The following is a 23,958-nucleotide window of genomic DNA, read 5'->3' as shown; positions in this document are numbered from 1 at the left end:
ACAAGACAAAGTCACCACCGGGGATCCCTAAGACCTCCGGAAGAGCCCAGTGTGGTTGGGCTCTACCTGCCCCACTGTGAGCCAGAACACAACAGGCTGGGCTCCCAGAGCAACATGTGCCCCACCCCTTGACTCCACCCCTCCTCCCTGTAGGCCTCGCGCTCTCCGATCTGATACAGAAATACTTCGTGTCTCCCACGCTGTTCCGTGTGATCCGTCTGGCTCGGATTGGACGTGTCCTGCGGCTGATCCGTGGGGCTAAGGGCATCCGGACGCTGCTCTTCGCCCTCATGATGTCTCTGCCTGCCCTCTTCAACATTGGCCTCCTCCTCTTCCTTGTCATGTTCATCTACTCTATCTTTGGCATGTCCAACTTCGCCTATGTCAAGAAAGAGTCGGGCATCGACGACATGTTCAACTTCGAGACCTTCGGCAACAGCATCATCTGTCTTTTTGAGATCACCACGTCGGCTGGCTGGGATGGGCTTCTGAACCCCATCCTCAACAGTGGGCCCCCAGACTGTGACCCCACCCTGGAGAACCCAGGCACCCATATCAAGGGTGACTGTGGCAATCCATCCATCGGCATCTGCTTCTTCTGCAGCTACATCATCATCTCCTTCCTCATCGTGGTCAACATGTACATTGCCATCATCCTGGAGAACTTCAATGTGGCCACGGAGGAGAGCAGCGAGCCCCTGTGTGAGGATGACTTTGAGATGTTTTATGAGACGTGGGAGAAGTTTGACCCGGATGCCACCCAGTTCATCGATTACAACCGCCTCTCTGACTTCGTGGACACCCTGCAGGAGCCACTGAAGATTGCCAAGCCCAACAAGATCAAGCTCATCACACTGGATCTGCCCATGGTGCCAGGGGATAAGATCCACTGCCTGGACATCCTCTTTGCCCTCACCAAAGAGGTGCTGGGCGACTCTGGGGAAATGGATGCCCTCAAGCAGACAATGGAGGAGAAGTTCATGGCGGCCAATCCTTCCAAGGTCTCCTACGAGCCCATCACCACCACCCTCAAGAGGAAGCAGGAGGAGGTGTGTGCCATCAAGATCCAGAGGGCCTACCGCCGGCATCTGCTGCAGCGCTCTGTGAAGCAGGCGTCCTACCTGTACCGCCACAGCCAGGATGGCAGTGCGGATGAGGCCCCAGAGAAGGAAGGACTTATCGCCAGTGCCATGAACAAGATGTATGGCCGTGAGAACGGAGGCCACTTCAGTGTCCACAGTCAGGGGGAGGAGGAAGGCTCTACAGGGGCTGAGGGACCCCCCGCGGGGCTCACACCTGTCAGCCCCTCAGATCCTGCCCCACCCCCTGCCCCCCCTGCCCCCCCACCAGGACAGACAGTGCGCCCAGGGGTCAAAGAGTCTCTTGTCTAGCAGGCAGCATGAAAACCGCCAGCTGAGCCTAAGCACGGGGCCCAGAGCTCCCCCCAGAGGGGCCTGTGTGCAGAACAAGGGAGTGGGGTTTTGAGTTTGGGGATGCGTCCAGCTTCTTTGTGGGGGTCAGGAGTTGGTCAGGCTGGGGCTGATACCTAGGCCAACGGAACTGCAGATGGGGGCCTCCTTGATTCCATCTTTGAGGTCCTCATCTTACCTCCGTGGGGCTCTGTTGCCACTTCTCTTGCCTGAGGGATGGCAAAATGAATACCCATGAGTTGGGAGGAAACAGCCTATGAGGGAGGAAATGGCTGTCTCGCCTGCCCCAGTGTCTTAAGGACTACTGGCTTCTTCCCAGGAAGTGGTCCCTCAGCTCCAGCCTGGATAGAAACAAGTCTTAACCTCAGGAGTGGAGATGCCCTTCCCCAGGGCTCGGCCAGCTCTCCCTTCCTGACTCTGGGGCGCACATTTCCCCTGCCAGTTCAGGAATTCCCTGGTTTTACCCTGGAAATATTACTGGTCCAGAAATTACTACAGGAACCTGATTGGCCACAGGCTCCTGAGGCATCTGGCTGGATTGTGACTTCTGAAACCTTTTGCCTGTGGCCATGTCCAGGCCATGGAGAAGTCCCCTGGCTGGCCTTCAGGGGAAGAGCAGAAGAAGGGATTCCAGGAACTGCCATTTTTTAGGAATCATGGGTGGGTAGAACAGGCTGCGTCCAGCCAGCTCCGCTGAAACACTTGGCAGCAAGATGCCAGTGGGGTCAGGGGTGCAGAAGATTCTGTTCGTTTCCACTCTTCCCTCCTCACACCTTCATTAGACCACCAGGGTTTCTTGTAGCCCCAGCAAGCTGCAGAGATGTCTCCCTTCTTATCTCACCCCCTGCCCAACTCTTCCTCCCTCGTCATCCTTCTCCACCTCCTCAAATTATGACCGAAGAATGTTAGAGTTGAACTCACGTGGACTCATGTGTTGACACTGGGGCGGTTAGTAGAGAAGGCTCCGCTGGCTTGGGCTCAGCCTTCCAACTTCCTACTGCCTGGAAAGCTAGTTCTGTTGGCTCTGCTCATCTGGACATGGCTACAGTAGGTTTTGTTGGCTCCCAGAGAATGGAGGTTAGGTTTAAAGGAGGATGTGAAAGTTCTGCTCAGGGGTCTCTGGATTCAGTCACTGTATGCATACCTGTGCAACTGTGTGTCTAGTGGATAGCTGGGGGTGAGCCACTGTGTAGAGGTGCCTAAAGATACATGCTATGTCTGAGTATCTTTGTTTCTGTGTGTGTCAAGTGTGCCCTGGAGTGTTGTCCTTGGTCTTCTGTATAGCTCTGTTCGTGTGAATGTGCCTGAATAGGGAAGAGTGTGCTATGAGAGTTGGAGTGAATGTAAACACGTGGTAAGGTTTGCATAGAGTCCCCCATTGGACTAAGTTCCTCTTCTTTTTCTTCTTGTTCTACATAATCAGTTTGATTAAAACTCAGGAAGCAGCAAAACCTTGAAATTGAGATGAATGTGTACGTGTGTGTGTGTGTGTGTGTGTGTGTGTGTGTGTGCGTGTGTGTGTGTATGTGTTCACATCTGTGTGTGCCTATAGGCATCTCCCTTACTGTCTGCCCTGCTGTCCCCTCCCTTCCATCTCCCTCCCTTCTCATGCATCCTTCGATTCCTGCTTCTTGTCCTCACACCCATGACTTCTGTCCCATCCCTTTTCCCCTGATGAGCCTTTTCTGTGGAAGATGTCAGGTCCTTCCTTGTGGACTCTTTCAGAAGTTCCTCCAGCGAGGGCCAGGCTCCCCCTGCTCAGTACCTTCCTTCTCTGCCTTCCCTGCTTGGGCCCCAACCCACGACACCCCACAGCCTCAGGAATCTACCAGGTGGGTGTTCACACACTGGGAACCAACTGCAGAGAAGTGATGAGCAGGGTTTGGTCCCTTCCCATGTAGACTGACACCTGTTCCCACTTGGTCCCAGGGGGAACCAGCCCCACGCCAGGCTGGCAGACAAGCTTCTTTGTACAGTTCTTACAATAAACCTTCCCTAGGTCCTTCTGATGTGTGGATTTCTCCTTTCTGGGACTCCCTGTGTGCTTTTGGGTAAGGGCTGAGAGCAGCAAGAAGAAAGGGCCACAGGCGTTGGCTCATGGGCCTTGGCAAACAGGCTGTGCCCACAGGAAGAGAAGGCCTGCCCATTATCATACTCCTTTCACCAACAGGCCGTGTCCAGGAAATACACTGGTCCCAACCCCTGCCCTCAGAAGCTCTCTTCCCCTAGGCCTCTTCAGAGACCTCAAGGCACCTGTGAGGCTCAGAGGGTTTCCCTGACCCCAGAGAGCTCAGAGCCACAGAGCACTGAGTGTAAGAGAACATTCTCATATAGCAAACATGGTCAAGGGCCACCAGATGACATGTGGCTTAACAACTTCTGACTCCCAAGATTGGCTGACTTCCGCTAAGCTTGTGAAGACTTCCTCCTTTCCAGGGTTTCTGTACTCCTTTGCCTAGGGTTCCAAGACACAGAGATGAGGGGCACCCATGAGACAGACTACCCCCAAGATGTCCTTCAATTGTCCCTGCTTGATTGCTCTACTCCCAAGTTCTCTGCCTGTTGAGGAGGGTGTTCCGTAGCTCTAGGATTTCCTGAGCCGGCTCAGGTTCCAACCTCCATCAATTCTTCTCACTTTATTTCTCCTGACCTTATCTGAGCTTTTCTTCTCTGGCCTAGTGCTGCTGCATCCCTGAATGGCAGAGGAAAAAGACAAAACACTGGGTAGGACACAAGTATCATAAGATCCTATCTCAAAATCACACATACACACACACACACACACACACACACAATCAGAGCTCCCCTTCCACTTCTCCAAGGACCCAAGATGGCCTTGGGTCATAGAGCCCTATGAAGAACAAGTTATTGGTCTGGGTGCTAGTGGCTCACACCTATAATCCTAGCTACTCAGGAAGCTGAGATCTGAGGATCATGGTAATTGACTATCACCAATTAACCAGCAAAAAGCTATAAGTGGAAGCATTGTTCAAATGTTAAAGTACCAGACTTGACTACTAAGGCTAAAGGAGAGCCCCAGGCCCTGAGTTCAAGCCCCACTACCAGTGCACACTGCCCCCCACCAAGAAACAAAAACATGTGAATGTACACACATGAACATATTATTGAAATTACTTTTATTTGCTGGGTGTCAATGGTTCATGCCTGTAATCCTAGCTACTCAGGAGGCTGAGATCTGAGGATCACAGTTCAAAGCCAGCCTGGGCAGGAAAGTCTGAGAGACTATTATTTCCAACAAACCAACAGAAAACTGGAAATGGCACTGTGGCTCAAGTGGTAGAGTACTCGCCTTGAGCTGAAGAGTTCAGGGACATGAGGGCTGTCTTCCTGGGTACTACTGGACCAAAGGCAGAGAAACTCTGCCTTGTGGGCTGCTGTCCCATCAGGGCCATTAGCCCTTGGCCCTTGAATGCCAGAGTTATAGAGTATGACCCTCTCCCTTGTCCTAGCACATTACCATATGCTCCCAAGAAAAGGACACATGAACTATCCCAGGCTCTAACTGGTACATGGGTTAGGATTGAAACCTGGTCCTTCTTAGCCAATGGCTCCTCCTGGTAAAGGTACCTGGAGGCCCAGAAGACCCAGACAGAGGAAGGGAGAGGTTTGAGACTCTTTCCCTTCTATTCTCATCCTTTCTGGAGTCCCTGCCTTCTTGCTTCCCTAACTCTGAGCCCCTCATTCCTTCCCTGCCCTCCCACCCTTATTTTGGTGTTATCTTCCTGAAAGGTGGTGAAGCCACCAGATGTAGCCCAGGACAGCTGGGGACAGGGCAGGAGTGGTGATAAGTCCTTCTGTGTTGGAAAGGAAAAGGGCATCACAAACCAAGGACAGGGGTCAGAACTGTTGTCACCAGTAAGAGAACAGCCTGGCCCCAACTGTGACAAATAATCCCAAAGCCACGGGGCCCCACTGCTCACCTCTCTTGAAAGCTTTGGCCTGCCATGAATGGGAATGAAGTCCAAAGGGCACATCTGCATCCCTCCCACAGGGCATGCTAATGCAGTGAGTGTGAAGGATGCCAACTGCCCCCTGCCAATGTCCTTGCCGCTGCCCACCATCATCCGAACCCCAGAACCAGACAACATAGCCCAGACAACACACATGGAAGTGTATACTCCCACACACGTGTGCACTAAGCCTTCCCCCCATTCTTGGGGACATGAGCCCCAAAGCTAACTGACTCAGGAGGGGCACAGGAGACATCTGGACTTTGTCCCGCTCCCTTGGCTTGTCTCTCTCCAGCTACCCCAATACCAGCAATGGGGCCCAGGATCCCCATGATGACCTCAGGTGATGTTCTTATTCCTAGGCTGTTTGTTCCATGAGCTGAACATCTGACACCTTTTCAGAGAAATGTTTTTTTCATCTGAACATCTGGAAATGATGGAAAACATCTGGGAAGGCCCAGAACAAGCTGTTCTATGGATGAAAACCCCCTTGGCCCCAATTTCCACAGTTCAGGTCCTGGCCTGCAATTCTCAGGAGCTGCCACGGCGCTCCCCCCCCCCCCCCCACTCTGTCAGGTGAAGAATGACCTGAGATGGGGTAAGGTGAGGGGCCCAGACCCTTCCCCATGGGAGGAGAGTTCTCACTTCCCTAAACCCAGGCAACTCTACCAGTCACACAGGCTGTGACTCAGGGTCATAAAGATTGAGATGGGGATAGAGACACTGAAGATTTAAACTTTATCTTCTTCTCCTGGGGGTAGGTCAGAGGACAACAAAGAAAAAGGAACTGCCTGAAGACAGGGCTCAGAGTCCCGTTATAGGCTGTGGTGTGCAAGCTTTACTCTGCCCAGCTGTGCAGGTTGCATCCTGCAACCCCAAGGGAAAAGGTTGTCTGGAACTGAGGTGGGGGCGGACAGGGGCACAACGTTGATATTAGATGAACTCAAGTGTTACAATTCCATCTGCTGACTGAAAAGTTGGGATTTTTTGTGGAGGGTGGGGGTGCCAGTACTGGGGCTTGAACTCAGGCCCTTGCATTCTTCCCTGTCTTGCAGTACCTCTAATTCTGGCTTTTTGCTGGTTCATTGGAGATAAAGAGTCTCAAGGGATTTGTCTGCCCAGGCTGCTTTGACCTTCAGTCTTCAGATCTCAGTCTCTTAAGTAGTTAGGATTGTAGGCACGGAGCAGAGAGCCTTTTAGTTTCAGTACCTGAAGGCTCCCCAACACTAGCCCTTGTCCCCTGCCCTGGACCCCTAAGGCTTTGAACCACACTTCAGTGCCCTCACAGTTCAACAGATCTCCCTAGAACCCTCTGATTGGTTCTTTGCTTTGTTTTTGCTAAGCCATCTCTACCTAAGTTTAGCCTCTTGAGTTGCCCTAAGACCTAGAACACTTTTCTTAAGTGGTGGCCACTTTTGGCCTATGCTTGCTCTTGCTCAAGAACCACTGTGGCTCCCTTCCTCCACTAGGCCAACTTCTGACATAGCTGTCTGTGCCCTAGACAAGAAACTCTGCTGAGGACCCTTCCAGATGTCTGGCTTGGCTCATGTCTGAACTGGCCTTCCTCCTTAGTGTCCCTTCCTCAGTGGGTTAGGCCAAGTTAGATTTAGTCATAGGACTGGTATATGTCTTGCTAAGTGCCTAGAAGGAAAGGAGCTAGCAGGCTCAGATGGAAAGCTAGCAGTGCATCACCAGCAGGATGAGGACGCAGGCTGTAAAACACAGGCTGTTCCTGAAGATGAAGAGTCCGAAGCCTCTCTCCCAGGACTTCTACTGAGGACTCCGGCTTTGTTGTCCAGACCAGCAACCTGCCAGCCTTAGAGGCCTGGTGGACAAGAGCCCGCCCTCTCCCAGAGTCCCCAGGGTGCTCAGAGTTGGTACCTCCCCTGGGTTCCAATTTGCATGGCAGGAAGGGGCCTGGAGGGTGGGGGAGAAGCAGGGAGGGATAGGCTACACACCAGGCAGTTATATGTTATTTTCCCCCAAAAAGCTCAGACTGAGGACCTGGACATTGGAGGCTTGGACGTTGGAGACATCAGAGACAGACAGGTTGGCGACCATGGCAAAGCTGGGTCCATCTCCCATGCTCCACTGCTGGCTGATGGTGGTGCTGCTCTTCTCCGGTATGGCTGTGATGGGCCTGCGGGCTTGACTCTGTGCTTAGGACTCCCGCTCTCTCCACCTCCTTCTGCATCTCTTTCTGCCTCTCATGTCTCACTTCTCTCTGTCTGCCCTGGGTCACAGCCTTAGTGTTGGGCTCAGGGTCTGCATTGACTAGAGTGTGTGGGGTTTTTCTGGGCACAGGGGCATGCCTGGTGGGCAGCCATTAATGTTGGAGGAGGAACTAGCTACATGTGGCTTGTCCCTAAGGCCCCTCAGGATACCACATGGGAGTAGGCTGGGGAAAGGTGGCCCCAGCCAGTCCCTGGAAGGAAGATATTCCATAAAGAGACCCCCTCCTCATCTGGAAGGCAGTATAGCCCTCCCAGCTGTGACTTCCTTCCTGTCTCATTTAAATGTCTGCTCAAGGCCACCCAAAGGGTCAAGTGGAGAAGGGGAGCTGGAGGGAGGGCTTCCCGCCTCTCCAGAACATGGAGGGTTAAGGGGTCATGGAGCTTAAGTCCTGAAAGGAGGAAGTGGCCTTGGGAATGTAAAGTGTGCAGGGCTAAGGTGGCCAGCAGAGGGTGGAGAAGCCTGACTGGCCCCACCCACTTCCTCCCACCCCACAGATGGGCCAGTGCCAACAATGTCAACAAAGGACCCAGCACAGAATCCTCCAGGTCAGTCACTTGTCAACCCTACCTGAGGGCAAGTATGTCTGCTCAACACTGAACACTGGTCTTTGTCCCAGAACACCTGTGTCCTGTCCTGCCCTGGGTCTCCCTTTCCAGGCCTTCATCCCCAGGCCTCCTTAGGGTCTTCCACTGAAGCCCCACTTCCAGCTAGCTGTCTTTTTTTTGTGTGTGTGCTCCTGGACACTGGGAGATAGGCCAACCCAGGTCTCAAGCAGGGGAGTCATGGGGATTCCACAGAAGCCTCAGGCCTGGCTGTCTAGTGATGAATGAGTAGTTGAGGCTCTGAGCAAGAGTACAAAAAGGAATAGGTAGAAGGGGAGATGGGGAGGGCCTTCATTGGAAGCCTTAAAATTTGTCTTTCTCCCCTGGGGACTGTGGGGAGCCCTAGGGGATTTCAGGCAGGTGCAGGGCAGCTCAGGGGAAGGTCAGCAAAAAGCAGCTCCTCCATACCCCTGTCTTCTGACCAACCCACACAAGGACAAAAAGGCAGCCTGAGGCCCCACCCAGAGCTGGAGCCTTTGGGTGAGGCTAGCTGGCAGGAAGATGCCAAGAGGGATTTGGGGTTTGGCCTTGGTGCCCACAGGAAGTGCCTGTTCCGGAATCTGGCAGAATCCACGGTTTGTGGCCAGGAAACGGGGCTCCAAGGTGAACATACGCTGCTATGCAGACAGCTCTGGCATGGTGACGTGGTTCCGGAAGCCGGAGATGAATGCAGACCTCCAGATGGTGCTCCCAGATCAGAGCCGAATCTTGCCATCCCAGAACGGCTCCATCTACACTCTCACCATTAAAGAGGTCCAGTTTGAAGACAACGGCATCTACTTCTGCCAGCTGGAGTGCACGGGGAGGAGCTCTCCAAATGTCCAGAGCTGTGGCACAGAGCTGCGAGTCATGGGTGTGTGCAGGCCCGCCATCCCCCCATTCCAGATTCCAAGGGAGGTAGCCACAGCCCTGCAACTCCCAACAGAGCTGCTGGGCAGCAATCCCTGAGGGGCACACAGAAAGTTACCACTAGAAGCTTATAGATGCGCTCTGATCCAGCCATCTCCCCCACCCCAGACTCATTCTCCACTTTATCTTCCCCAGGGTTCAGCACCTTGGCACAGTTGAAGCGGCGCAACACACTGAAGGATGGAATCATCATGATCCAGACTCTGCTCATCATCCTCTTCATCATTGTGCCCATCTTCCTGTTGCTGGACAAGGTGAGGGAGCTTTGGTGGAACTGGGGCAGAGGGTGGGGGTGGGAGGTGGCCTCAGGACAGATCAGACATGGGCAAGCCTTCCATCTCCCTGGTCCTTGAGGTTGCTTTCTTGGCCTCAGAGCCTGTCCATTGACTTACCCTTCAAACATTTATTCATTTAGTAATTTATTTAGTTGTTCTTAGAGATACTTTGTACCTATCCCTTTGTCCCTGGTCTTCCCATTCTAGCCCATTAGGGGACAGAGATGTGGGGGGGGGGATATTAATATGGATCTCTCCCCCACCTGTCCCACAGGATGACAGCAAGTCTGGGATGGAGGAAGATCACACCTATGAGGTAAGGATTAGGGTGACCTGGAAGTGAATCATCAGTAAGCCCCACTGTTGCTGTGATCAGCATGTGGCCCAAGCCTGAACTCCATTTCCTGTCTTCAGGGCCTGAATGTTGACCAAACCACCACCTATGAGGACATAGTGACTCTGCGGACAGGGGAGGTGAAGTGGTCTGTTGGAGAGCATCCAGGTCAGGAGTGAGGAATCAGGCCCCACACCCCGCACAGCTCCCGGGCCTCATTGACTGCTTCAGAACTGCCGGGCTCATGCCCATCCCCTCCTATGGAACCTCTGGTTGGCCTCCGAAGCTGACCTGCTGGAGCTGCCTCCCCGCTAAATTCCTGGTTCCCAGCTCTTGCCAAAGGGCCTGGGGTAGCAGGACAACAGGGAAGTGACCTGGAACAAGAAATTCTCTGGTGATAGACTGGACCCAGCCTTCTGGGAGTACGGTGTGGAATCTATCCCCATGTTTGGGACAGGAAAAGCAAGACGAGACTTGTCAGAACCTGCAGATAACTCAAAGCTGATGGCTACCTACAATGCTGGGAAGGGCCACAAGCCAAGTGGTTAGTGAGAACTTTGCTCCTCATGTCCATCCCCTCCCATCACTGAGGGCACTTAGCCTGGAACCCATTCTCCCATGGAATAAACATGTCTGACAACTACCCCACAGAATTATGGTTTACAGGGCAGGTGGACATAGTGGCCCTGTATGCAGGTGTGGCATCTAAATGTGGTACTTGTGGGCCTCTGGGTTGTGGGAGGAGATAACTGTCCTGATCGCCCTCCCTTTCTCTCTGAAGGCTCAGATGGGGCCTGTGGTCACATTGCCCAGTTTTCTGCCCTTAGTTCTGACTAGGCCTAGAGCAGCTAGAGAAAGGGAACCTAAGAGGTGCTAGACAGGGATGCCCTGAGCCAACCAGCAGCAATTGAGTCCTAGCTGCTTCACAGAGCCGGGGGCTCAGCCTTAGGGGGCTTTGCTCTCCTCCACCTATCCCAATGCTCATTTTACCTGTTTCAACAAAGCTCTTCCAAAGTGCTGCAGGACCCAACCCAGCCTGTGCAGCTGTGGCCCTGGGTCTAGGCCCCTTAGATGGCTTTCTCTCCACAGCGCAGGGACTTCCTACCTTTGCAGCACCTCTCACTGCCTACCTATGACTTTGTGTGTGTGTGGGGGGGGGGGGGTTGGAGGTGTCCTGGGGCTTGAGCTCAGGACCTTGGTGCCGTCCCTGAGCATTTTTGCTTAAGGCCAGCATGAGCTGTGGCTCCACTTTTGGTAGTTAACTGGAGATAAAGAGTCTCATGGATTTTCCTGCCTGAATTGGCTTCAAACTGCATCCCTCAGATCTCAGCCTCCTGAGAAGTTAGGAATGCAGGCGTGAGCCACCCAGTGCCCAGCCTACCTGTGACAAATCTGACCCAGAGCCATGAAAAGATTCTTGAACTGGGGATGTAGCTCAAGTGGTAGGGCATCTACCTAGCAAGCCCCAATATCACCAGAGAGAAAGGGAGAGAGGAAGAAGGAGAGAGAGAGAGAGAGAGAGAGAGAGAGAGAGAGAGAGAGAGAGAGAGAGAGAGAGAGAGAGAGAGAGAGAGAGAAGGCTTTGTGTGGTAAACTTTCACAGTGTCATATCCCCGACCCCCTCCTCCATCCCACCCCCACCCTGCAAGGTCTCCACTGTCCTCATTATATGCTCCCTTGGTCTCTCTACAAATTAGGCCTCAAGCTATCAGCTGTGAGCATAACTTGAGTCAACTCATAGCTGGGGGGTGGGGGTGGGGTCAAGTGCAGCTAACCTGTATGTGCAAGGCCTCCCTCCCAAGCCAGATTGTGCCCCACTTCCTGTTTACCTGGAGGGGATTCAGAAACATTCCTCTGCTGTTCATGCTCCAGATTCAGGCAGGGGAATCTCTACTTAGAGGAAACCACTAGTTTACCTGGAGAACCATAGACAGTGTGTGAGAGCTAGTGAGAAAAACCCAATTTGTAGCAGATATCCCCTAGAGTTCTGGATGGGCAAGATGGGTAAGGCACACACACCTAGAGTGTCAGACTGCTCTGGGCCAGGAGGGCTGAGTGAGGGGAGCTGTTTGTTCCCTCCCTAGTCTGGGCTCCTAGGGGAAACTGGCTTGTTTTGGCATTTTTTTCCACTGAGCTGAGCCCTCGCTTTCCTGTTATTTTGCATAATGGCACTAATTTTGTCCTCTGCCTTCACCAGGGACCTAGGCAGCCAGTGGAGGGTGAGGAGAGACTCTTCACTTCTCCCCGAAGCAGGGTCTCCCTCTGATTGGGGCTTCCCTGAGTCGGGGCAGGGAGGAGGGGGGGAGCCTTGGATTTACTGAAAGATGAACATCTTTCAATAGCTGGGATTCCCTGAGGCTTTGAAATACTTGTTGACAGAGACTCATTTGGGTGGGAGATTTCATCCTCCAGCAGTCACCCTAAAGGGGCTCTAAGAAGTCTTTCTGGGTCATAATAGACTGTCTAAGTGTTTTAAGAGCTTGCATTTTGAGTAATGCTGTGTCTGTTTTGTGGGGCTTTGGTCCCTAGAACTCACTGAGGCAGTAGAAACCTACCTGGGGCATGAGGATAGGGATGATGAGCATCCCAGGTCTTGGTTGCTTTATCTGTAAACCTATCTGGAGCCAGGTATGATAGAATGTAATTCCAGTGACTCAGGGGTCTGAGGCAGGAGTATCTGGACTTGTATGCCATTCTGAAACTCATCCTCCTGCCTCAGCTTCCTCAGTGCTAAAATGGCAGATAGGTGGCACCACCCCTGGCTCTAGATGATGGTTTTTAAAAATTTACTGTATAAAATTAAGTTTGATTACTTTTCTATGTACACAAGAACTTTGTACAGTTTTATGGATTCTAAAACATGTATAGACTCTTAAATCTCTCCCACAATCAGGAAAACAGAGTTTGTTGGGGGTCCCAACAAACATAAATTGAGCACTTTTTAATGCTCATAAATAACAACATACTCAAAATGCAAGCTCCTAAAACAGCAAGATGGTCCATTATGACCCAGAAAGACTAGAGCCCTTTCAGGGTGACTGCTGGAGGATGAAACCTCCCACCCAAATGATTCTCTGTGGGGCTGGGAAGGTGGCTCAGTGGTAGAGCGCATGCCTTGCATGCCAGAGGCCCTGGGTTCGATTCCTCAGCACCACATAAGCAAAAAGAAAAAAGCCAGAAGTGGCGTTGTGGCTCAAGTGGTAGAGCGCTAGCCTTGAGCTGAAGAGCTGAGGGACAGCACCCAGGCCCAGAGTTCAGGCCCCATGACCGGACCCAAAAAAAAAACAAAAAAACAAACCAAATGATTCTCTGTCAACAAAGACTTTTCCAATGCAAATGCAAAATTCTTCCCAAACCAGCAGCCTTCCTTGAAAGGCTTTACAGCTATAAGTCTGAGCCATGGGAAGAAGATTAGGGGCAAGGAACACTGGAACAACCTTAACCGTCTTCAAAAAGTCTATGCTTGCCTAGCATGCATGAAGCCCTGGATTCGATTCCTCAGTACCACATACACAGAAAAAGCCAGAAGTGGCACTGTGGCTCAAGTGGTAGAACATTAGCCTTGAACAAAAAGAAGCTCAGGGTCAGTGCTCAGGCTCTGAGTTCAAACCCCAGGACTGGCAAAAATAAGTCTGCTTTGAAGAGGTTTTCTCCATGTGTATCACAAGGCCCAACGTCCTACAGACTCCACCCTTGTGAGCAAGGCCTCAATCAGTCTCCCAGAACCCTCCAGAGATGCTGCTGAACCATCCTTGTAGAAGCCCAGCTCCTCTGAGCCTCCCCCTCTCCAGAAAGAAGCACTGAGAGCCTTGGTGGACACATGCACCACTGCTCACTGGGGGAATCCACCTGGGTCCCTTGGGACTCTGGTTTAAGGTTCCTCCTCTGCTCTAGCTTGACTTCCGGCCCTCTCATTGCAGGTGCTGCCTGGGGTAGGGTGATCTGGCCCAAGATTTTGGGTGTTTTTCCAGCAGAATCAGAAATAACATAAAAACAATGCAGAAAAAAAACCCACCACTGTTTGAATGGCAGCAGCAGGCAATGTGCATGCCTCGTAGGTGTCTAGCTTGACTGGACACTTGGTGTGGAGCATGATCTTGCATACCTATAATCCCAGCTACTTGGGAAGTTGAGATTGACAGAATCATGCATCAAGGCCAAGCCAGGCAAAAAGTTAGCAAGAGACTATCTCAACCAATAAGTTGGATGTGGTGAATCACACCTGTTATTCCAGCTATGAAAGAGGCAACAAGATTATGGTGCACACTGGATCAGGCAAAAGCATGAGACCCTATCTGGGGGGAAAAAAAGACAGAAAAATTTTTAAAAAAAGAAGAAAATACTAGGGACGTGGATTAAGTGATGGAATGACTGCCTAGCAAGCATGAGTCCCTGAATTCAAACCCTGGTTTGAACTAAAAATAACTATTAATAAACAAACATAATAAATCCTAAATTCATTCAGAGTTTGTTAAGATGCATTTGACTGATCCTAACACAAGTTAAAAATAAAATACACCTTCCCCAGGGAACTAAGCTTGTTTCCTCCACATGGTAAGATGGGGAAAGGAGACAACACCAAGACCCAGGTCCCCCCAGTTCAGTATGTTTAGAATATTGACACAAATGCTCATGGCCTTGTTGTCTACTCCTTCATTTAATGTTTTCACAAATATAGAGCTATCATTCAAGTTCTTGTCCTTGTTATTTTTAAACAAATATGCTAATAGGAGGACATCAAAAGACAATATGTCTAACCTTGTCATCCCAGCCAGACCTCTGTATTCTTCCTTCCATACTTTTGCTTTCCTCAGCACATTCATCTAAATTCTCAGGACTGGGGCTGTGTTAGCTTGCTCACTGCTTCCATCCCCTGGCTTACTCTCTCACCTCTCTCTCAGTTATTTCCTTTATGGTAGTTGTCCCAACGTGAAATGTCTATCGTTTGCTATTACATATTTACTTGTCTGCTATTTTCTCTCTTCCTAGTAGACTATAAGCTCCAGAAGAGGATTATGCTCATTTCTCTGGTCTAATATTTGGCACAAGGTATGGACCACAATTACTTGTTAATATCTGAATAAGAGAATAAACAAGTCAAGTGTGGTAGTGTACCTGTGGAATCCTAGTGACCAGGAGGCTGAGACAAGAGGACCTCAAGTTCAAGGTCCATGTATGACTAAATACTGGGACTCTGTCTCTAAATCAGGTGTGTATGTATGGAAATGCATGAATGAATGAATGGACAGATGGATGGATGGATGGATGGATGGATGGATAACAGCTTCCAGTACAGTAATGGGAATATGATGACTATAAACAGTCACAGGACAAGCTAGAGGAAGGAGGTGGTTATTTCCAGCTGAGGGCACCCATTAGGAAAAGCACCTAGACTTGCTACAGCTACTGGGATATATTTCGGAACAGAATACTTCATTGTCAATGGAACTTTTTCTCTGGGGAATGAGGCCCCAAGTAGACATCACTTAGAAAATCTATTTATTTAGACTGCTAGATCACTCAGAGATGTACTCTTAGTATAAACAACAGTCCTACCAATACACAGGAGTACCTGCCTTCCTTGCTGCCCTCCAAGGTTGTTCCTCCATGCTTGAATCCTCTGCTGCACAGGGGGGTGAATTCAAGGGTCCAGCGAGATACAGGAAGTGAAAACAATGTACACTGAAATGTGCAATACAAATATAAAGGATGATGTGATTTGGTTCACTGAATCAGGCTACATTTGGTTGTTTGGGGTTTTTTTTTCCCTACCACTTTTCTTTTCTTTCTTTCTTTCTTTTTTTTTTTTGATTGTGGGTCTTGAACTCTGGGCCTGGGTGAGCTCTCCCTGTGCTCTTCAGTAGCTCTCTACCACTTGAGGCACAGCACCACTTCCAGCTTTGTCTATTTTGGTGGTGCTGAGGAATTGAACCCAGGGCCTCATGCATGCAAGGCAAGCACTCTACCACTGAGCCACCTTCCCAGCCCTCCTACCACTTTTCTTAGTGTGTATGGACACCTCATTCTGGGGCTGATGTTTTTGCACTCAATTCCCCTGCCTTCAATAAACATCTGTGCAGTGGCTTTATCTTGTCCTCCTAAGCTGTTCACTAAGAAAAGTTCTGTTTACACCAGACAGCACCACAGATCTGGCTTGGGGGTGGGAGAGGGAGTTTACTGAGGTTGGAACTTGAAGCCTTGTGCCTATCAGAAAGATGCTTTACTACTTGACCCACTCTGCCAGTTCCTTTCTGCGTTATTTTGCTTTATGCTCCTGGAATTAGGGGATGACAGGCATGTGCCACCTTGCCCAGCAATTGGTTGAGACAGATATTCACATGCTTAATCACCCAGTACATTACCTGGCACATGTTGTGCCTTCAGAAATATACCTATCCTGTGAAAGCTTGTGGAAATACCCACAAAACACTCTCCAAAGACTTTTGCCCAGTTGGCTAAATGACTATCAATGCTAAGACACATATACTAGCCAGGAGTACACTTGCAATCCCAACACTTGGGAGGCTGAGCAGAAGGACTGTAAGTTGGAGGCCAGCCTACACTACAAGGAAAGATCCTGGCTAAAAAATTAAAAAATCAAAATACTTAGGATGCTAGAAGCTAAAAGAAGGCAGATGATCATTACTTGAGTGCAATAACCAGCCTCTGATCTCCAGGGAAGAAGAGCAGAGTTAAAAGTAGGCTCTAAAGAACCAGCCAAGTGGTTCACGCCTGTAATCCTACTACTCAGGAGGCTGAGGTCTGGAAGGATCATGGTTCAAAATCAACCTAGACAGGAAAGTCCATGAGACTCTTAATTAACTACCAAAAAGCTGAAAGTGTGACTGTCCTTCAGGTAGTAAGAGCCCTAGCTTTGAACAAAAAGATCAAGAATAGTGCTCAGGCCCTGGGTTCAAGCCCCAGGATCAGTACACACAATACACACACACACACACACACACACACACATACACACACACATATACACACACCATACCACACACACACATACACACAACCAATGAGGAATAGAAAGAGCTTCTGCCAATCCTGAGGCCACAACTTGGATGAGAAATATGGATCACTAGCCCATGAACTTGAACCTAAGAGGGGCTCTTTAAGCCTTAAAGAAGCACTTTAGAATCAAGAGCATATCTGTAACCTTTCATGGTAAGTACAGAGAATCCCAAAGATGGCCAAATCCACTGGACATCCAAATCCACTGATAGAAATCCATGGATTTCAAATTAGAAAAAACTATTTCATAAAGATGGTTGAAAGGTTCATTCTGAGCCTATGGAGGCTAACACCAGAGGAACCATGTGCCACAAAGACAGCTCTTGGGCAGTCTCCAAATTAGAAAAGTCAGACATCTCAGCAATGACCCAAGACTGGACTATTTTCTGTAATTAGAGAAAAAAAATCCTAAGACTAGTTCAAAGTTTAGTTTTTATTCCCAATGAATCATAGATGTAGTCTCTGCTCCTGAGAAGGCCCAGAATAGAGGACAGGTCACCAACTTCTACTACCATATATATTTCTGCAGTTTGTCTCCCTGGGTCCAGTGGTTCCTATAGGAACCTTCCATAAAATGCATTCCTGGGAGTCTCCAAAGTCCTCCGGGTCAACCAGAGGAATCACCTTAGTTCTGAGAAGTGAGAAAAAAAAAATGCTCTCCTCCCCAGGCTGTTTCTACTTGTTCTGTAAGTAACCTGTCTGATGGGGAGCCAAGCCACACCTACTTTGTGCCCATCTTATTTGGCTATGAGACAGTCCCCAACTCTCACTTCTGCTGTCCTCACTCCTCAGGAGGGAGTATAAGGGTCAGAAGTTTCTCCCTCTGTTATGGAAACACCATGTTGGTGCCCCAGGGGATACAGGAGGAAGATGTCAGGGGAGGTAGAAGGAGACATGGGCTCAGGGACTCTCCTCTTCTTCCCACCTGATTCCCCCTTTCTTTGGTGGAACTGGAAAGATGTCCTTGCTGTCTCTGTGGCTCCTGAGACTGTCCCTTAGGCAATTTTCTCTCTGACTGCTCCCCCCTTCCCCCACCTGGCTACAGAGCAGCCCCCAGGGTCCCAGTAGTCCCCTTGAAGGGAAGAGGATAGGATTGGGAACAGGATGAGTGGGAGGAGCTTCTGAATTATCCATCAGCATAAGGCATCTGTGGGTCCATTCATAAATTTATAGGGACAACAAGTGAGGGCCCTGAGGTGGGGGAAAGAGGGCCAGTATATAAAAAGGGCCCATAAGGGAACAACTCCAGGATCCCAGGACCCAGCTTCCCAAACTGCTTAGGGTCCTGTGGTCAGCTCACCACACTGCAATGGCTGTAGGTAAGCACTTGTAAAATTCATGTGGGAGGGCATGATGTGGACCCATGTATGGGGGCCCTGTAAATGGGATGGGAGCCATCTAAGCCCAACAGTGGCCATTCTGAGAAGAAGACTCTCAGAAGGTAGGGAAGTAGAAGGAGCTGGTCTGGGGGCAGGGAGAAACTGGCCATTGCTCTTCAGCCTTGTCTATTTCTCCTGTCCTTCCCTCCAGGCTTTCGTAGTACCTGGCTCCTGGCCTTTACCCTACTCAACCTGCCCTGGTCTCAGGAGGCTGGTGCCTTCCCAGCCATGTCTCTGTCCAGCCTGTTTGCCAATGCTGTGCTCCGAGCCCAGCACCTGCATCAGCTGGCTGCCAACTCCTACAAAGAGTTTGTAAGCTCTCCAGGGATGGGCACCCAGCTGGGGTGGCAGGATGGGGCGATTTCCCCTTCGGGAAGTCATGGGAGAAATCTAAGGTCTCAGGGTTGTCTTGTGCAAACTAAGTGCTATCAGCGGAGGGGGTTTCCAATAAAGTAGCAATGCTTTCCCAGGAACGTACCTACATCTCCGAGGGACAACGATATTCCATCCAGAATGTCCAGGCGTTCTTCTGCTTCTCAGAGACCATCCCAGCTCCCTTAGGCAAAAACGAGGCCCAGCAGAAATCCGTGAGTGGTACCAGGCTCTCTTTGCCTGCTGTTTTCCCTTCTCTCCAGGCAGCCTTGCCCACACCCCAGGCTGGGGGACATTTTCTCTCTCAAGGATGGAGAGGTATAGGAGGCCCAGGCAGAAGCCACAGGGCCACATACCACCACCCAGCCTTTGCCCACAGGACTTGGAGCTGCTCAACTTCTCACTGCTGCTCATTCAGTCCTGGCTGGTGCCTGCACAGTTCCTTAGCAGAGTCTTAACCAACAGCCTGGTGTTTGGCAGCTCCGACCGGGTCTATGAGAAACTGAAGGACCTAGAGGAAGGCATCCAGGCTCTGATGCGGGTGAGGATGGTGCCAGGGTCTCCAGCAGTGGGGGTCATACCACTCTGATTAGGTTTGGAAGTCATACTGGTCTACCTGGGAGCTAGAGCTGCTACGCTCTTTTTTCCAGTTAGGTCTTAATTTAAAAGAATGTAGCTTAGTCCCTATTTCCTCTTCTAAATCATCTCGGCCTATCTCTGGCCCTGGGGGGAGGGGGAGGGGTTCGAGGGGAGAGTGAATGACATAAACAGGGAAGGAGGACAAAGTTCTCAGGATTCCTCTGCCTCTCTTACCTTTCTTTCCTCTTTCAGGAACTGGAAGATGGAAGCCCCCGGACTGGACAGATCCTCAAACAAACCTATGAAAAATTTGAAGCCAATCTGCGCAGTGATGATGCACTCATCAAGAACTATGGGCTGCTCTCTTGCTTCAAGAAGGACCTGCACAAGACGGAGACCTACCTGCGACTCATGAGGTGTCGTCGCTTTGTGGAGAATGGCTGTGGCTTCTAATCACACAGTGTCTCTATTACCCTCCCCTTTCCCTAGAAAGGGCCTCTCCAGTGCCCATCATCCTTGACCTAATAAAATTAAGTTGCATCATATTCTCTGACTATGTGTCTCTCTACTGGGGAGGGAGACAGTATGGGAAAAGGGTAGAATGGGGAAACCAACCTGCAGGGATCCTGATCTCATACTTGGTTTTCCTGAATCAGAATGAAGTGGGCACATCACCCTCTCCATAACATGCTAAGTCTATTTCCTCCAGGGGGGTGTCCTAGCTTTCTGAAGAGTCTCATAGGTCAGTAAGGTCATAGGTTACTCCCATAAAGTACTTGAAGACACTTTCTCCCCTGCCAACATCAGCAATTCCAAACTTGGGAAGAAATGAAAACAACACAAGCTATCAAATACAGAAGAAAAGTACCTGGAAGTGAGATAGCACAGATGAACTCATAAAATTGCTTTCTTTGCCCGGCCTTTTATCTATGTAAGAAGCATGTAATTAATATCAGATGCACCTAAATTTTAAGATGAATATCCATTTGTTCCCATTACAGCTTGGGAGATAAAACCAGTCCAATGATTGGTTGGGGACAAACAGAACCAACATCTGGAATCTGAATTAGGGACTGCTAACGCAATGCCAACATGGGGCAGGTAGATAACTATAGAAGTGTTGAGATAACTACAGAAGTGCTGATACGCTGGCTTCTGTGGAAGCTACAGTGTTGAGGAGTAGGGTCAACTAACAGGGCTCATCCAGCATACGCCCTTCACGACTGGAGGAGCAGGTCTGCATGCCTTCTGATTCTTTAAGACATTCAGACTTTTACATGAATCTAAATTTTAAACACTGGCAACTAATAGGTATGGAAAATAGTTTAAGGGAAAAAATTAACCCAAACACATTTGGAAACCTAAGAGCAGTGAATAAGGAAGAGAGTCAGAAAGACACGTACTGCATATAATTTATGCTCTTGAACAAAAAGATAACAATATGCTTTTTATAAGGCTTATGTGAGGATTAAGTGAAATGATGTTTCTGAAATGATTGACATATTATTGAACTCAACTTATTGTGTTATGCTTGCATCAAATTTGGGGGTGTCTCATGTTTTCTGATGGAGTGTCTAACACTTGTCAATAATGTTTTCATATGTTTTTTTTATTTCCAATGAGCTTGAAGGGTGGTGGTTAATGCCTATTGGTTTTAGCTCCTCAAACATTTGCTCACTAACTAACTACTGACCTATAAATCAATACTTAGATGTGAAGATCTGGGTTCTGATAGAAGGACAGAAGCATTTTCATCTAGTACCACTTATGTTGATTTTTACAAATGAAACCCAGGTAGTAAACAGTATGGTAGTTTTACAGTCCTGTTTTCTGGACATTTTCCTCTATCTGCTAACTTGTCCAATCTACATTATAGAAAAAAGATGTTAGTTTGTGAATGACCTGGCTTAAGAGTCCAGTTTTGAGGACAGAATCAAACATCTCAGCAACCTAGAGGAGAAGAAGAGAAAGAAACAGGTGCTCCAAAGGACACTTTACAATCTTCTCCTGGGATGGGACATCCCTTTCCAAGGGCTGGTTACTTTGGTGTCCAGGCATGCTCAGTGCCAAGGATCAGTGCTTATACATCAATGGGCAGGGAGTCACACTACTGCCTTATCAGGGATTCAGATCAGGGGCTGAAGGGAGGGAGGGAGGGATGGTGCTCTTTTGGGACTATCCAATTGTCAAATACTTGGTAATGAAGGAATGGAAGCCCAAGAGTGAGCATCAATGTACAAGTGGAAGCACAATGACTTCAGTTTTGCCTCTTCATACAAAGACAGAGCAGGAACAGAACTGATATTGATTGATGAGAAGGGATTAACTATCTCCCTCCTCAGAAACAGGTAGGATGAACAATTAAATTTGGGGGACTCATTCCTTGTTGAAGGCATATCATTTAGGATAGCTCATGTTCCCAGACTGTGATCACTCAGATTTGACTCAGAATTGTGGGAATCTGTGAATGCTGAGCCACGAGATCTAATAAAGAGAACTGGAATGCCATTCTCTGACTCTCAGCAAGCTGTGAGTGGCCCAAGAAAGATCAATCGCTCCTAGCATTACAGAGAGTCAGGATTCTACCCTAAATGTGAGTTAACTTCCTTAGACCCTGGACTTAGATAAAGGTTTATACAAATTGTGGTTGTTTGCTACTTGCCTCCACTTCTAAGGTAAGAAAGTTACTCATCTGGGGCTGGGAAGCTGGCTCAGTGGTAGAGCGCTTGCCTTGCATGCATGAGGCCCTGGGTTCGATTCCTCAGCACCACATAAGCAAAAAGAAAAAAGCTGGAAGTGGTGCTGTGGCTCTAATGGTAAAGCACTAGCCTTGAGCTGAAGAGCTGAGGGACAGCGCCCAGGCCCAGAGTTCAGGCCCCATGACTGGACCCCTCCCCCCCCCAAAAAAAGTTACTCATCTTAGGATTGTTTCACATGCCAGTGTCTGTAACTTTAAAGAGATTGCTGCCTTACTTTCTGCACTGTACTCCCCTGTCTGATAATCAATAAAGACCCTGCTAACAGGACCTGGGGTGTCTGTTGCTGGAAAGAGGCACAGGGCCCCTGGTATCCCAAAACCAGTTTTATGGTCTAGTTTCCATCACTGCCTTGCTCCCAGCCATGATAGGTTAAGGTTCTTGTGGCAGTCTGCAATACAAAATAACCTTTTTTTTTTTTTAATTTCCTAAAAGCAGAGTTGGTATTTTGACATCAATACTAGGAAAGTAGTTGGGTGCCTGTAATCCTAGCTACTCAGGGGCTGAGATCTGAGGATTGTGGTTCAAAGCTAGCCCAGGCAGACAAATACAAGAGATTCTTATTTCCAATTAACCAACAAAAAGCCAGAAGTTGAGGTGGGACTCAAGTGGTGGAGCATTGAGCAAGATCATGAAGGCTTCAGTTCAAGCCCCAGTACCAATGCAAAGAGAGAGGGGGGGAGGGAGAGAGAAAAAGACACAGAGAGAGAGAGCATATTGGAAAGAGAGAGGTTTGTATTGGGTGTATGATTTTTGATGAACCTCAGTGGTTGTCATAATTTCAACTCTTGAGTTTGGGATTGTAATGAAGGATATGGTTACCACTGGGAGAGTTAGTGTAAGTAACAGCAAAACTCAGCACCTGTGAATACATGTGTGCAGCACATGTGTGCTTTTTGAGTACTATGTCATCTTTTTCTAACTATAATCCTATAATCTAAATACTATTATTGATCCGATCGCACTTCCGGAGCGACAGTGACGTCTATGTCCAGGCGCCGGAAGCGCAGCGCGCCGGGGGTCCCTGGGGGCGCGCGCGGGCTCTGGAAGCGGAGGCCATCATGACGGCTCCAGGCTGCCTGGTCGCCAGCTGCGGCCGGCGGTTCAAATGGGCCATTGAGCTGAACGGGCTCAGTGGAGGCAGCAGGGGCCGAAGTGACCGGGGCAGCGGCCAGGGAGACTCACTGTACCCCGTCGGGTACTTGGACAAGCAGGTGCCGGACACCAGCGTGCAGGAGACGGACCGGATCCTGGTAGAGAAGTGCTGCTGGGACATCGCCCTGGGCCCCCTCAAACAGATCCCCATGAACCTCTTCATCATGTACATGGCCGGCAATACCATTTCTATCTTCCCTACCATGATGGTGTGCATGATGGCCTGGTGGCCGGTCCAGGCCCTCATGGCCATTTCAGCCACTTTCAAGATGCTAGAGAGTTCAAGTCAGAAGCTTCTTCAGGGTCTGGTTTATCTCATTGGGAACCTGATGGGCTTGGCGCTGGCTGTTTACAAGTGCCAGTCCATGGGGCTGTTACCTACACACGCGTCAGATTGGTTAGCCTTCATCGAGCCTCCAGAGAGATGGAGTTCAGTGGTGGAGGACTCGTTTTGTGAACTTGAGAAAGAAGCTCCTTGAACCTAAAGTAAATGGACCTTATTTATATCCTGCTCTAGGCCTAGTAGCTCCTAAATGTACTCACTCTTAAAATAACCACTGACAATACCCAAAATCTCTTTTCCATGGTGAGGAGACAAACGCTAAATGATAATATGACTACAAACACAAAAGAAAATCTTACCACAACCCCTGCCTGAAAATAATGTAGAAAACTTTATGTGTCAGTACAGAGCAAAACAATACAAGCAGAACTATGTAAACAGGAGTGTTTCAATAAATTAAATGCTTTAAAAAAGTTAAAATAAATAAATACTATTATTACCCCTTTAGTAAGACGCCCCACTTTAGATTTAACTTGTTTCCTCAGATCTTAAGGACAACAAAAGGTCACCTTCAATATCTCTAAGAGGATAGACATTTAGAGTACAAACAGTCACTGTCCTTCTGTAGATAATCAGGGTAGCTGTGGATTAAGTTTGAGCT

General features: G+C 49.4%; 3 protein-coding genes and 1 pseudogene across 4 annotated transcripts in view; all 4 read left to right on the top strand.

The window, feature by feature from the left end:
* Positions 1 to 1,828, top strand: part of Scn4a (sodium voltage-gated channel alpha subunit 4) — a 31,923-nt gene extending 30,095 nt beyond the window's left edge. The window contains exon 24 of the mRNA XM_070027758.1: positions 154 to 1,828. Within this exon, the coding sequence (XP_069883859.1) occupies positions 154 to 1,391 (1,238 nt within the window). The 3' untranslated portion in view covers positions 1,392 to 1,828. The remainder of the gene's footprint in view (positions 1 to 153) is intronic.
* A 5,495-nt stretch (positions 1,829 to 7,323) lies between these two features.
* Positions 7,324 to 10,399, top strand: Cd79b (CD79b molecule). 2 transcript variants are annotated; one of them, XM_070027760.1, is made up of 6 exons: positions 7,324 to 7,524; positions 8,131 to 8,181; positions 8,864 to 9,091; positions 9,283 to 9,401; positions 9,697 to 9,738; positions 9,837 to 10,399. In XM_070027760.1, exons 1-6 carry the CDS (start codon positions 7,371 to 7,373, stop codon positions 9,933 to 9,935), a joined length of 693 nt encoding a protein of 230 aa, XP_069883861.1. In that variant the 5' UTR covers positions 7,324 to 7,370; the 3' UTR covers positions 9,936 to 10,399. The 2 variants fall into 2 exon arrangements, with proteins under 2 accessions (XP_069883861.1, XP_069883860.1); XM_070027759.1 differs by having other exon boundaries at positions 8,780 to 9,091.
* A 7,632-nt stretch (positions 10,400 to 18,031) lies between these two features.
* On the top strand, positions 18,032 to 19,556 carry LOC138830419 (somatotropin-like). The gene is made up of 5 exons (XM_070026792.1): positions 18,032 to 18,092; positions 18,304 to 18,464; positions 18,623 to 18,739; positions 18,904 to 19,065; positions 19,356 to 19,556. The coding sequence occupies exons 1-5, from the start codon at positions 18,083 to 18,085 to the stop codon at positions 19,554 to 19,556; spliced, it is 651 nt and encodes a 216-aa protein (XP_069882893.1). The 5' UTR covers positions 18,032 to 18,082.
* Positions 19,557 to 22,920: 3,364 nt separating this feature from the next.
* On the top strand, positions 22,921 to 23,749 carry LOC138830418 (ER membrane protein complex subunit 4 pseudogene; annotated as a pseudogene).
* Positions 23,750 to 23,958: the final 209 nt, after the last annotated feature.

The sequence above is a fragment of the Dipodomys merriami genome, unplaced genomic scaffold (genome assembly GCF_024711535.1).
Source record: "Dipodomys merriami isolate MVZ:Mamm:240054 unplaced genomic scaffold, mDipMer1.0.p SCAF_19, whole genome shotgun sequence".
In the NCBI taxonomy this organism is placed as follows: domain Eukaryota; kingdom Metazoa; phylum Chordata; class Mammalia; order Rodentia; family Heteromyidae; genus Dipodomys; species Dipodomys merriami.
The sequence above is the reverse complement of the archived record's forward strand: the minus strand, read 5'-3'. Positions and strand labels throughout refer to the sequence as shown.

Coding starts and splice junctions, on each gene's coding strand:
- Cd79b (XM_070027759.1), top strand. CDS start 7,371: ATGTTATTTTCCCCCAAAAAGCTCAGACTGAGGACCTGGACATTGGAG. Junction 8,182..8,779: donor CCCAGCACAGAATCCTCCAG/GTCAGTCACTTG, acceptor TGGTGCCCACAG/GAAGTGCCTGTTCCGGAATC. Junction 9,092..9,282: donor CACAGAGCTGCGAGTCATGG/GTGTGTGCAGGC, acceptor TATCTTCCCCAG/GGTTCAGCACCTTGGCACAG.
- LOC138830419 (XM_070026792.1), top strand. Junction 18,465..18,622: donor CCAACTCCTACAAAGAGTTT/GTAAGCTCTCCA, acceptor ATGCTTTCCCAG/GAACGTACCTACATCTCCGA. Junction 19,066..19,355: donor GCATCCAGGCTCTGATGCGG/GTGAGGATGGTG, acceptor TTCCTCTTTCAG/GAACTGGAAGATGGAAGCCC.